This window comes from Aedes albopictus, chromosome 3, assembly GCF_035046485.1.
Source record: "Aedes albopictus strain Foshan chromosome 3, AalbF5, whole genome shotgun sequence".
NCBI classification, from domain to species: domain Eukaryota; kingdom Metazoa; phylum Arthropoda; class Insecta; order Diptera; family Culicidae; genus Aedes; species Aedes albopictus.
In genome coordinates, this window is record NC_085138.1 from 99,398,738 (window position 1) to 99,413,449 (window position 14,712).

Genomic DNA, 14,712 nt, shown 5'->3' on the forward strand with positions numbered 1-14,712 from the left:
CCATCATTTTTAGAGATAATATGTACATTTTGCAGAATTTTAGGTTTTTACCTAAAGTTGTTACATGACTCGAACTCTTGCCCCACAATTCGAACTTTTGCCCCATAGTGAAATATGATTTCCAATTTTTTGCAAAAAGTTATACATGCTAAAGCATCTTCAAAATATACCTAGTTACGCCCCAAAATAAAATATCGAATTCGATTTCATTACAATTCCATTCCATGCGTTGGGAGGACCATCGCATATTACAATTTTTTGATCAAAAACCAACATTTGGTCATAGCTTTTCGAAATATTGATCAATTTTCATAATTTTTGGAGTGAAAGACACTTTTTCAAAAAGGCTTCGAACAACCTTGACACCCGAAAGAAATAATTTGAATTGAGCTCAAAAACTTCAAAAGAAACTCTTGCCCCACTCGAACTTTTGCCCCACTTTACTCTAATATTAAATGGAAAATTTCCCTTTTCTGCATTTTTTCATAAGGTCAGATTTTACATCGTATTAAGCGTATAAGTATTCTCAGGATCGGCAAACGTCGACGGAAAGATCATGAGTTGAGTACATATTCGACGAGAAAGGCACTACCACCACTAGGTGGATTAATCTGGGTTTTTTAGATAAAGCACCACGAACTTAGTCAGGAATTTAATAAGGAATTCATTCAGAAGTTTCTCCAAGGTATTCTTTAGAAAGTTGATTCATTCAGAAACTCCATCAGGTTTACTTATAGAAATTCTTCTTCTGGTTATTCGAAAAATCCTTCATAAATTTCATAAAAAAAGTATTTTTTATCGGTTTTCACCAAGGTTTTCTCAGGGATTTATTTTTTAAACTATTTCTCTTTTTTTTCTGCAGAATATCTTCCTTCAATTTTTTCATGAATTTTCCTTGCATTGTTTCAGATTATCTTCCGTAAGTTCAAGAATTCAACCCAAGATTTTTGCGAAAATTCGACTCAGATGTTGAAATTCCTTTCAAAAATCCATTTATAAATGCATCCAGGTATGTTTTGATTTATTAAGAAGCAAATAAACATATTCTATCAGTAAAGACAGCATTGCTTTATCAATCCTGCTTCATCGTACATGGATTCCAACAGTAATTGCTCCAGCGTCAGCGGTTCTGCGGGTAATATCTTTGGATATTTCTACACCCGGATAGACGAGAATTTCATAATCATAACTCAAAAAGATCAAATTTTAATTTGATCTTTAGAAAGCCTTGCCTTGTGCAACCCTCCGTATAAATGTATAAATCTCTTTTTTTAACATTGGTATGAAAACTTAGTGGGCTGCAAAACGGTGAGTCGATAAGGAGAGCGTCCAATATAGCTCTGGTTCTCACAAGTTCCTACCTCATGCTTCCACGGGTCAAGCGATGACAAAGACCGCCAGCTAAGAGTTGTGTGCTTAGCTGGTAGTGCAGCCTGGGCACTGTTGTCCTTCTGACTTCAGCTAGATTGAAGAGGTACGATCCGAGTGTCTGTTCACCAAGGAGGTGCGGCTCAAACAGCGTCTGTTCTGGCATCCAGCGGCTGAGTAAGAAACGCTGCACCGCGCCCAGCTAGATCCAAGGTGGTAGACGCTGATGGGTCATCCCAGTGTTGGTTGGGACGTTAAACAGAACTGGCGCAATGGCCTTCCGGCGAGGCAGGAGTGTTGGCTTAGGCCATATAAGCCACCCGTAAAAATCCCAATTGCGAATAACATAGGAGAAAATACGACTCGATACAATCAGCAAAGACCCACGCGACGAAATAAGGATTACGATTGGAAACTTGGTACATGGAATTGCAAGTCACTAGGTTTCGCAGGATGTGACAGGATAATCTACGACGAACTACATCCCCGAAACTTCGACATCGTGGCGTTGCAGGAAATTTGTTGGACTGGACAGAAAGTGTGGAAAAGCGGGCATCGAGCGGCTACCTTCTACCAAAGCTGTGGCACCACCAATGAACTGGGAACAGGATTTATAGTGGTGGGCAAGATGCGACAACGTGTGATCGGGTGGCAGCCGATCAACGCAAGGATGTGCATGTTGAGAGTTAAGGGCCGTTTCTTCAACTACAGCATCATCAACGTCCACTGCCCACACGAAGGGAGACCCGATGACGAGAAAGAAGCGTTCTACGCGCAGTTAGAGCAAACATACGATGGTTGCTCGCCGCGTGACGTGAAAATCGTTGTCGGCGACATGAACGCGCAGGTAGGAAGGGAGGAAATGTACAGACGTGTACATAAATGTACGGTAATCGGGCGAAACAGCCTGCACGCCGTATCGAATGATAACGGCCAGCGATGCGTAAACTTTGCAGCGATGCGTAAACTTTGCACCCGACCATCAAACAGAAAACCAAATCGACCACGTTCTAATCGACGGTAAATTCTTCTCAGATATAACCAACGTCCGCACATACCGCAGTGCAAATATAGATTCGGATCACTACTTAGTAGCTGTATGCATGCGCTCAAAACTTTCGACAGTTATCACCACGCGTCGAAGTCGAACGCCGCGGCTCAACATCGAGCAACTTCGTAACGTAGAAGTGGCTCAAGACTACGCGCAGCAGTTAGCAGTGGCCCTACCAACGGAAGAGCAGCTTGGCGCAGCTACACTTGAAGATGGCTGGAGGGACATCCGATCCGCCATAGGTAGTACCTCGGCTACAGCACTAGGCTTCGCGACTCCGAATCACAGAAACGACTGGTACGACGGCGAATGTGAACAGTTGAAAAACGAGAAGAATGCAGCATGGGCGAGAATGCTGCAACACCGTACGAGAGCGAATGAGGCACGTTACAAACAGGCGCGGAACAGGCAGAACTCAGTCTTCCGGATGAAGAAGCGCCAGCAGGAAGAACGAGATCGCGAAGCGCTGGAAGAGCTGTACCGCGCTAAGGACACACGAAAGTTCTACGAGAAGCTGAACCGCTCGCGCAGAGGCTTTGTGCCACAAGCCGACATGTGCCGAGATAATCACGGGAATATTCTCACGAGCGAGCGTGAGGTGGTCGAGAGGTGGCGGCAGCATTACGATGAGCACCTCAATGGCGACGTTGCAAGTACCGAAGGTGGCGTGGTAACAGATCTAGGAGTATGTGCACAGGACGAAAGACTTCCGGCCCCTGACTTCCAAGAGATTGAGGAGGAGGTTGGCCGGTTGAAAAACAACCAAGCCGCTGGAGCAGATCAACTACCAAGCGAGCTTCTAAAATACGGTGGAGAAGCACTGGTGAGAGCACTACACTGGGTCATTACCAAGATTTGGGAGGAGGAAGTATTACCGGAGGAATGGATGGAAGGTATCGTGTGTCCCATCTACAAAAAGGGCGACAAGTTGGATTGCGGGAACTACCACGCGATCACACTACTGAGCGCTGCCTACAAGATACTCTCTCAAATTTTATGCCGCCGTCTATCACCGATTGCAAGAGAGTTCGTGGGGCAATATCAGGCTGGATTTATGGGCGAACGCGCTACAACGGACCAGATGTTCGCCATCCGCCAGGTGTTGCAGAAATGCCGCGAATACAACGTGCCCACACATCACTTGTTCATCGATTTCAAATCGGCGTATGATACAATCGATCGAGAACAGCTATGGCAGATTATGCACGAATACGGATTCCCGGATAAACTGACACGGTTGATCAAGGCGACGATGGATCGAGTGATGTGCGTAGTTCGAGTATCAGGGACACTCTCGAGTCCCTTCGAATCTCGCAGAGGGTTACGGCAAGGTGATGGTCTTTCGTGCTTGCTGTTCAACATTGCTTTGGAGGGTGTAATGAGAAGTGCGGGGATAAACACGGGTGGGACGATTTTCACGAAGTCCGTTCATCTGCTTGGTTTCGCCGATGATATTGATATTATTGCTCGTAAATTTGAGACGATGGCGGAAACGTACATCCGACTAAAGAGTGAAGCCAGGCGAATCGGATTAGTCATTAATGTGTCGAAGACAAAGTACATGATGGCAAAGGGCTCCAGGGAGGAATCAACGCGCCCGCCACCCCGAATTCATATCGACGGTGATGAAATCGAGGCGGTTGAAGAATTCGTGTACTTGGGCTCACTGGTGACCGACGACAACGACACCAGCAGAGAAATTCAGAGGCGCATTGTGGCAGGAAATCGTGCCTACTTTGGACTCCGCAGAACTCTACGATCGAATAAAGTTCGCCGTAACACGAAGTTAACTATCTACAAAACGTTGATTAGACCGGTCGTCCTCTATGGGCACGAAACATGGACCCTACGTGCAGAGGACCAACGCGCCCTTGGAGTTTTTGAACGGAAGGTGTTGCGTACCATCTACGGCGGAGTGCAGATGGAAGACGGGACTTGGAGAAGGCGAATGAACCACGAGCTCCATCAGCTGCTGGGAGAACCAACCATCGTCCATTCCGCGAAAATCGGGAGGCTACGATGGGCGGGTCACGTCATCAGGATGTCGGATAGCAACCCGACTAAAATGGTTCTCGAGAGTCATCCGACCGGTACAAGAAGACGTGGAGCGCAGCGAGCTAGGTGGGTCGACCAAGTGGAGGACGATCTGCGGACCCTACGCAGAGTGCGGAACTGGAGACAAACAGCCATGGACCGAGTGGAATGGAGGCGGCTACTATGTACAGCAGAGGCCACCCCGGCCTTAGCCTGACCGGTAAGGTAAGGTAAGTATGGTATTTTTGGCAAAGTTGTTTGGCTGATCAAGGACTTGCAGATAATGGGACATTTGTTTCGAAATTCCACCACCAGGTGGCACTAGAGGGCATACAAATTTTCAATTTACATATCTCAGGATCCTGATTATTTTGAAAGATGGCGTCTTCGACAAAGTTGTGGTAGATCAAGGGCTTCCAGAAAAGTTGCCGTTTGGTTCGAGTTTTCACCAGTAGGCGGTTAGTAGGGACAAATTTTCAAAATCGAAAACATTCTAATTATTACCAAGAAAATATACAACATGTTGCATACATACATAACATACATTTATTTGTTCAACATCACATTTAACACATAATCAACAATAGTACGCCACAACACTCGATTTGTGACTGCCGCTTTCCATCCTCGGTCACGCCTAAAGCTTGCCAGGTCACGCTCCCCCTGATCCACCCATTCTGTTCTCTGCGCTCCACGCCTTCTTGTGCCAACCGGATCAGTTGCTAACACCAGTTTTGCAGAGTTGTTGTCCGGCCCTACCCACCGTATCATTCCGGCTTTGGTCACCTTCTGGATGCTGAATTCGCCGTGCGTGCAGCGAGCTCATGGTTCATCCTTCTCCGTCACACACCGTTCTCCTGCACACAGCCGAAGATCGTCCTTAGCACGCGTCGCTCGAAAACTCCGAGTGCTTGCAGGTCCTCCTCGAGCATGGTCCATGTCTCGTGCCCGTAGAGGACCACCGGTCGTATTAGCGTTTTGTACATGGTGCATTTGGTGCGCGGGTGAATCTTTTTCGACCGCAGTTTCTTCTGGAGCCCGTAGTAAGCCCGACTTCCACTGATGATGCGCCTCCAAATTTCACGGCCTACGTTGTTGTCAGCCGTCAGTAAGGATCCAAGGTAGACGAAACCCTCCACCACCTCGAAGGCATCTCCGTCTATCGTAACATTACTACCCAGACGGATTCGGTCGTGTTTGGTTCCACCTGTGTACACTGTACAGCTCTGCACCGTTTCAAATGTCCTGGCGATAATGTCCATGTCGCCCGGAAAACAAACAAATTGACCGGATTTTGTGAAAATCATTCCCCGGCTGTTAAGCCCGGCTTCTCTCATCACACCTTCCAGAGCGATGTTGAAGAGTAGGCATAAGAGCCTGTCACCTTGTTGCAGTCTCCGGCTAGATTCGAATGAACTGGATAGTTCACCAGAAACCCTTACGCAGTTTTGCACACCGTCCGTCGTTGTTTTAATTAGTTCAGTCAGCTCCCCCTGGAAAACTATTTTCGTACAGTAATTACGATGCGAATCAAAATAAACTAAAGTGGGTTTACCTGCTGCTCAGCTTCCAATCCATTATTGATAGTGTACTATATATCATCGCTAGAATGTTACCCAGCCTAATAAAATAAATGTCAAACAATAATTCAAGTATTTTTCAGTCTCAAATCTCAACTGCTTCTAAACTTCAAATTTTAAGCGGCACGTGTCAGCTTTACTGTCCGAAAATAATCTAAAGCGAAACAATCGCCAACGCGACACAATAAAATTATCTGGATAATGACATTGTTTTGGCTGGAATTGGGGCGGACAAGGTCCGAAAAAGTTTCGGAATATTTGATGCTCCACGCGCTCAATGATTATTTGCTACAAAAACAAGCCTCATCGCGGCGGTGACTGAGTTGTGTTGGGGTTGTTGAGGATGTTGTTGGGGTAAGAACCGAAACAGGGATGAAACTTTCCAGACAGAAGCAACAAAAAATGAACTCCAATCACGTCCAATTTTGAGAGTAATTATGTTGGTAATGTGCTGCTGCTTTGTAGGGCTCATATAGTCGAAGTGGAATACACGGTGGTATTTTGAATGACCATGATGATGGTGTCTGGGTTCGATGCCCGATCTGTCCAGGATCATTTCGTAATGCAATTGTTCATAATTTTCCTGGGCATAGCTGTCACTGTCTCAGTTGAGGCCCAATACCAAAATCAAGAAGAAGGATCCGCGAATATTTCATGACATTGTGAAGAAGTTCGCCTGTTGGTTGGAGAGCCGAGGGCGATGTAGAAGCCAGACGCATTTGATTAATGAGAATGCTATTGAATTGTTGTTCTAAATCTGTGTTGAAGCAACTATGCTTTTACAGAACAAGTGAATCAAATTAAAGTCGCAAGAGAACAAAAGCATTTTCTTTAATCGTATGCTTCAAATATCATTGTAGATAATGTGATTTATAAAAACATCACAGCAAATAATCGTTATTTCTACAGCTCCATAACTTCATTCTCAAGTAGTTCAATCATCCGTTCATCCTCTTTGAAATCCACCTCGAATCAATATGCGCTGCTGCCAGACCAGCAAGTTGTTCGTTAAAGACCAAAAAAGAATAGTAAAGAATCCGCTCTCCCGGCTGTGTCCTTGTCTCGAAACAAAATTAAATAAAATTTATCGTCAAATGAAATTTACCATCTTCCTTTCGATATCTATACCGCCAACGAACGCTGTTGTCCATCCCATATAACCCAATCCGCCAGGAGATTCTTCCTTGGGGCACCGATCGAAATCCGAACAGAGTCGGAGCCCCATTGTCCTACGAATCCCCGGCGCAATAAATTAAATTCAATTCCTTATTTTTCGTGTCTCGTCTCTTTTTTCTTTATTGCAGCACCGCTCCATCTGGCCGAGGCGGTCCAGGGCAACACCGGCAAGCTGGAGTGCAACATCACGGCACCGTTGGCCGGCGATCGGGCCATTCTGGTCATCTGGTACAAGAATGGCCAAACGATTCCACTGTACACGTGAGTATTTCGATTTCGATTCCGATTTTTCTTTATTTATTCGAGTGGAGGTGGTGTGGGCGGGGGTTTGTTGGTTTTCTGTTCGTGTGCTAGCAGAGATATAAATTCAAGTGCTAAGTACCGATAATTAAGGGCTGTCAAGGGGAGATCGATTGCAGGCAAAGGGTAATCGGTTGCGGTATTTGACAAATAGGCAGAAGTTGGTAAAGTGAAACAGTAATGAATGTTTATCTGTGTTTTTGGTTCCACATTTTTGGGTGAAGTGGAACATTACTTGAAGGTACTGTTTTCGGTTACGTACCATAACTTCACGACAATTTTTTTTCAAATTTGAGATGTCTCGATCATTTTATCTGTCAGTTTTACGGAAGCTCTATGCTATATTTCTGTAAGGGGTTCGAAAAGAAATCTTTCAGTACACTTTTTCAGTGAATCCTTCCGAGAATGTAGCTGTATTTAGCGAAAAAATCCTTAAGGGATTTGCCCTACCATTCAACCAGAAACTAATCCAGGAATTCCCAGGAAAATTTGGTTCTGAAATTTCATAGAGATTTTCTGCAAGAGCTTCCTCCACGAATTCCTTCACGAATTTCCTCAGAAATTTCTCCAGAAAGTTCCTTAGGAATTCCTCCAGAGATTTCGTCAGGTATTTCTTCATGAATTTCCTCGAGAATGCCTCCAGAAGTTTTCCACCAGGAATATTCATTGCAATTCCTTCAAGAAATTCCTTTGCCATCCCCACAGAGATTTCCTTGAAATTCTTTCTCGGAAACTATTCAAGCAAGCTCCTCGAAAATTTTTCGAGACATTTTCACAAAAATTCTAACAGCAACTTTTATGAAATTTCCTCCAGAAGTTTTACAGGGCATTTCTCCAACAATTTCCATGGTAATTCCTCCAGGAATTTTCTCGGGAATGCCTCTGGATGTTTTTTAAGGAAATCTCTCAGAAAATTTCCTCCGGAGTTATTGCAGAAATGCATGAGGAAATCTCTCCAGGATTTTTTTTCGGAAATTCGTCCAGGTATTCGGGAATTCCTCCAAAAAATTTTCCAAGCAACGCCTTCAGCAATTTTGTCAGAAATTCCTTCAGGAATTTCCTCGGAAATTCCTACAGGAATTACCTTGAGAATTCCTACAACAATTTATTTGAGAATTCCTACAACAATTTTCTCGGAAACTCCGACTGGAATTTCCTTGGGATGCTCCAGATGTTTCCTTGAGAATTCCAACAGGCATTTCTCCAGAATTAGTTCAGGAATTTCCTTCGCAATACCTGTAGAAATTCCCTGGGAAATTCCTTCAGCAATTTTTCCGATTTTATTTTCGAGAATTTTAATGCGAATTCCTCCAGGAATTTCCTCCGGAAATCTTCCAGATATTTTTCTGGAATTCCTCCGATAATTTTACTTGGAATTCCATAAGCAATTCAAGCTATAATTCCAACAGGAAGTAGTTTTCTCTCAAATTTCTGCAGAGCTTTCATCTGGAATTCATTGAAGAATTTACTTTGGAAATTTTCCAGGAATTTCCCCTTGAAATCCTCCAGGAATTGCCTCGGGAATTGATTGCGGGAATACGGGGAATTTATTTAATGAATTTCCTTTGGAGTACCACTAGAAATTCCCCAGGAAATTTCTCCAAGAATTTCTTCGGAAATTCGTCCAGGTATTTTCTCGGAAATTCCTACAGGAATTTTCTCAGGAATGCCTTTACAGTTTTGTCAGGAATTCTTACAGGAATTTCCTCAGGAATTCCTACTGGAGTTTCCTTGGGAATTCGTACAGGAATTTCCTTGTAAGCTCCTACAAGAATATCCTCGTGAATTCCTCCAGGAACTTCCTTGGGAATTCCTCCAGAAATTTCCTAAGAAATACCTGAGCAACTTCCTCTAGAATTTCACCAGGAATTTTCTCATTAATTCTTCCAAGAATTTCCTCGGGAATTGCCCCTGATATTCCCTCCGGAATCCCTCAAGGAATTTTCTCCGGAATTCATTCAGGGTTTTTTCCGAAACTTCTTCAGGAATTTCATCTGGAATTCCTACAGGAATTTCATCGGGAATTCCTACAGGAATTTCCTCTGGAATTCTTTCAAGAATTTTTTGGGAAATTCCTACCGGAATTTCCTCGAGAACTCTTCTAGGAGTTTTCTCGGGAATTTTTCTTTGAATTTCTTCGAATCGGAAATTCCAGCAGCAATAAAATCTGGAATTGCTTCAGGAATTTTTCAAGGAATTCCTTCAATATTTTTTCAAGAATTTCCTCGGGAATTTCTTCAGATGTTTCCACTGGAGTTCCTCTGCGGATTTCCTCTGAAATTCCTACAGGAATTTCCTCGGGAATTCTTACAGGAATTTATTTGGGACTTCCTTCTGAAGCTTCCTCGCGTATGCTCTAGGGATTTTCTCGCGAATTTCTCTAGAAATTTTCTCGGATATTCGTCTTGGAATTTCTACGTCAATTTCTTAGGAATTTTCACGGAAAATCCTCCAGGATTTTCCTCGGGAATTCCCGAGCAATTTCCTAAAGAAAAACACCAGGTATTTTCGCAGGAATTCCTCCAGATATTTCCGCAGGAATGCTCCACATATTTTCTCTGAAATTCCTCCAGGATTTTTTCAAATAATTTCTTCAGGAATTTCATCAGGAATTTCTCCAAGAATTTCCTCGGGATTCCTACAAGACAACCCTCAGAAATTCCTACAGAAATCTCTCCAAGAATTCTTGTAGGAATTTCCTTGGGAATTTCTCCAGGAATTTCCACAAAAAATCCTACAGGAATTTCCTTGTGAATTTCCAAAATAATTTCCTCGGGAATTTCCACAGAAATTTCCTTACGAATGGTTCCAAATATTTCCTCTGGAATTCCTCTGGGATTTTTTTTCTGGAATTCCTTCAGGAATTTTCTCCAAAATCCCTTCAAGAATTTCCTCAAGAATTCCCACAAGAATTTATTTCCTTCAAAAATATTCTCTGGAATTCCTTCAGGAATTTCCCCGGTTTTTTTTTAATTTGAATGCGAATTCCTCCAGAAATTTCTTCGGAAAATTTTATTTATAATTCCATCAGGTAAACGAGAGTTCCAGCAGGAATTTTCTCTTGAGTTCCTTAAGGAATTTCCACTTAAATTCCTGCAGAGATTTACTCTCAAATTCCCTAGCAATTCCCTCAAGAATTTCACCAGGAATTTCCTCATGAATTCCTCCAGGAATTTCGTGAGAAATTGCTCCTTAACCATAATATCTATAGGTATCTCAGATAGAATTCCTGAAAATAAAAATATAAAAATTTCTTCTCGAATTCCCTTCCGAATTTCTCAAGAAAACTGTTGGAATTTCTTGATGAATTCTTCCAGAAATTTATCGGAAATTCTTCCAGGAATTTTCTCGCGATATCCTCCAAGAATTTCAATTCATATTCCTGGAATTACCTCGGCAAATCCTCCAGATATTTCTTATGGAATTCCTCCAGCAATTCTCTGTGGTATTTCATCAGGAGTTTAAACTAAAGTTACAACAGGAATTTCCTCTAAAATTCTATATGAAATTTCCTCTCAAATTCCTACAAAAATTTTCTCTGGAATTCCTCCAAGATTTTGCTCTGGAATGTTATGCAATACGGGAAATTCGTTGATTTCCTCCGGAAACGGAAACTCCCGTATAAATTTTAGAGATTCCTAGGTATTTCCTTAGGAATTCTTCCAGTAATTTCTTAAGAAATTCTTCCAGAAATTTTCTCAGGATTTCCTCAAAAAATTTCCTCGGAATTTTCTCTAGGAATTTCCTTGGGAGTTTCTTCAGGATTTTCTTGGGAATTTTCATCAGGATTTAATGAAAAGTTCCTTTAGGAATTTTCTTGGCAATGCCCTCAGAAATTTATTCAGACATCATTCAATAAGTTTTCTCCGAAATACCTGTAGCAATGTTTCAAAGTGATTTTCCAGGAATTTCATAGGATATTCGTTCAGGAATTTCCTCTAGAATTTTAAAAGGAATTTCTTCTCAAATTGCTCCAGAAATTTTCATTGCAATTCTTCCAGGAATTTCCTCTAGAATTTCTTCAGCAATTTCCTCAGAAATTTTCAGGAATTTTCTCAGGAAATCCTACAGAAAATTTCACAGGATCTCCTCCAGATATTTTCTCGGGAATTCATACAGAAAAATCTGTTGAATTTCCTGCATGAATTCGGAAATTTCTCGAACAACGTCCTCCAGAACTCCTCCTGCAATTTCTTCGAGATTTTCCCCACGAATTTGTTCAAGAATTCCTAAAGGATTTTCTTCGGGAGGTATTGAAGAAATTTTTCTTGAAGAGCTTTCTTGGGAATTCCTCCAAAACTTGTCGCGGGAAATTCTGCAGAAATGAGTTGGGAGATCACTCCAGATACTCTAGGGAATTTCTTCAAGAATTCCCCCAAGAACTCTTCTGGAAATTTCTTTGGGAGCTTCACTTAAAGTTACCTCTGGAAATTTCCTAGCCAATTCTTCCTGGAACTTCCTTAGGAATTCCTCGGTAATTCCTTTAGAAATTTACTCGGCAATTCCTTCAGGATCTTTTCCTCGGATATATCTGCATGAATTTTCTTAGTGAATTATCCAGGAATTTCCTCGGGAATGCCTCCAGAAATTCCTTAAAAAATTCCTCCCGAATTTCTCTGTGAATTTCCATAGGAAACCCTCCTTCATGAATTTCTCAGAAATTTCCTCAGGGAACCCACCAAGAATTTCTAAATAATTCCTAGATAAATAATCTAGGAATTTTTTTATTAATTCCCTCAGCAATTTCTTCAAGAACTTCCATAGAAATTTACTCAAGATTTTTTCAAGAAATTAGCTTAGGAATTCCTGTAGGGATTTGGTCAGGAATTTCTCCAAGAATGTATTCCGAAGTTTATCCAAAAATGGTCTAAGAGAATACTTCAGGAATTTTTCCACGGACTCCTCAAAGAAACTTTCCCAAAGATTCATCCACGAGCTCCCCCAGGGATTTCTTCGAAAATTCCCTCAGAATTTCCTCCAGGGTGAACTCCTTGAAATCATACAAGGATCCTTTGTAGAGAGTTTCAGAGGATTTTCAACGGGTTTTTGAGGCGTTTTCGGGGGTTTCCGGGGGTCTTCCGTGCGTTACATGGGGTCCAAGTGGGTCTTAGAGGGATTCGGAGGCGTTAGGCAGGCGTTTTTGAGGGTTGAGATGCGTTACATAAGGTTACAAAGGGATTTTAGATGGTTTTTGGAGAGATTGGAGAAACTTTTAGAGCATTTTCGGCGGGAATCAGATACGTTACGGAAGCGTTACGGAGGAGTTTTAGGGAGTTTCTGAGCGGCTCAGGTGCATTACATGGGGTCCGAGAGAGTTTTAGGGGGATCTTTGAGACGTTTCAGGAAGTTGCAGAAGATTTTCAGGGACCCAATCCCAAAATTCATTGAAACGCCCCTGAAATGCTTTTTGATTTAAAAATGTTCTTGAAACCCCCTGATACGACCCTGACCTGAAATACCTCGAAACGCCCCTGAAATGCTATCATACGCCTATTTGATCTCTAGGAACGCCATATTAACTCCTGAAACCCCCTGAAATTCTCTGAAATTACTTTGAAATGCCGTGAAACGTCCCACAAACCCTTGTAACGCATTCTAAAGGCTCCTGAGATCCCCAGAACTGCCCCTGAAGAACCTTGAAACGTCCCTGAAACCCCCTCATTTCTATCAAAACCTGACAGAACGCCCTTAAAAGGCACCCCAAATCCCCTGAAATAACCCCCTGAAACGCCGCTGAAGCTTCTTGGAACCCCCTTTTCTGACCTGTTCTCACGAAGCCTACAGGGACTGCTCTAAAATATCAGACGTCTTCTTATAATGAAATTGCTCCAAGATTCATTTCTCCGTTGCGTGAGATTTTGGGGAACGGAAAATACTTGCTTGTATTACAGGGAGATTTTGATGGATATGCCTTTCCGAACATCCAATTATTACAAGTGAATATGAATCAAGAAAACTTTGTAGAGAGTGAATCAGCAATTCCGTTAAATAATATATTGCGAATTTATCTTTCAAAAGCAGATATGTGCTCTTTTAGGCGCCATCCACAAATTACGTAACGCTCTAGGGGGAGGGGGGCAGTACGGCCAAGCGTTACGGCCCATACAAAAATTTTCAGGTTTTCATACAAAAAAGCGTTACGGAGGGGGAGGGGGGGGGGGGGGGGGTCAAAAATTGTCGATTTTAGCGTTACGTAATAAATTGATGCTGCCTTATAGCCTACATATCTTTCAAAATTCTTCTATTTCTTCCTGTACTGTCGAATTCATTTATAAAAATAACGAATCATATCTGAGCTGTATACCAAGCATCTAGATACTAGGCCAAAAACTTTAAACTTATTCTCTTATTCAGTTGAGAAACGCTCAACTGACTACAATCGAGTGATTAATGAACCAAAAATAAAATACCTGAGTTCCCCAGTATTCGACACATTTATTTCGCCAGTTCCCGTTCCACAAACGTTTCCAATTGAGATCGCTTCCAAGAAAATTTCATCGACCATCTTCGAGAGCACCGGTAATTCAAACCGCCAAACAATCTCATTGGCTACGACGACGTACATTAATCATTTTCTCCCGCCTGCCCGCCCCCGCCTTGACCAATAGTCGACCATCAACAACTAAGTACTCGAAACGAAGCGCAGATTGGAAACGACGACGGCAGCGCGCACTCATTCGTGTGTCGTCAGCATCTGCTCCTGTGTGCTTCCAGAAGCAGCTCGACATCAGGATTCCTATTTTCCCCTCCGGTCAGGCAGGGACGGAAGGAGAACACCGAGCGATCCAATAACAAACGAAGCGGACGGCAACAATCAACAATTGTTTGCTAGCGCAATAAAACAAGAAAACCTTCCGTTCCTCCCTTGGATGATGCCTTGGAGGCGCTCCAGGCACGAATCTAGGTCGACCGGAAATTAAGCTTGGTTCTCTCCCAATAGCGCAGCAGTAGAGTCTTCGTCGGTTTAGCCCTCCGAGAGGGAGAGTACAGTGCAGTGTTGTCCCCGTCGACGGCGAAGACGACACTGTTCAAGAGGACCATGCTGCAAGCTAGTTCCCATACCCAACGAGCATCCAGCAGTGGACAGTAGAGGAAATTGCACCAGATAGCGATACGAGGTCTGAACGGTGTGGTCGACGAAAGCCACCTCACTTACCATCTACCTACAGCCCAGCCTGGAGGGGTTTCTCCGGTAGCGCGGCG

General features: G+C 43.0%; 1 protein-coding gene across 1 annotated transcript in view; it reads left to right on the forward strand.

The window, feature by feature from the left end:
* Positions 1-999: 999 nt before the first annotated feature.
* LOC109410943 (V-set and immunoglobulin domain-containing protein 1) overlaps positions 1,000-14,712 on the forward strand; it is a 162,377-nt gene continuing 148,664 nt past the window's right edge. Inside the window, exons 1-2 of the mRNA XM_062857397.1 lie at positions 1,000-1,009; positions 7,338-7,470. Of these exons, the coding sequence (XP_062713381.1) occupies positions 1,000-1,009; positions 7,338-7,470 (143 nt within the window). The remainder of the gene's footprint in view (positions 1,010-7,337; positions 7,471-14,712) is intronic.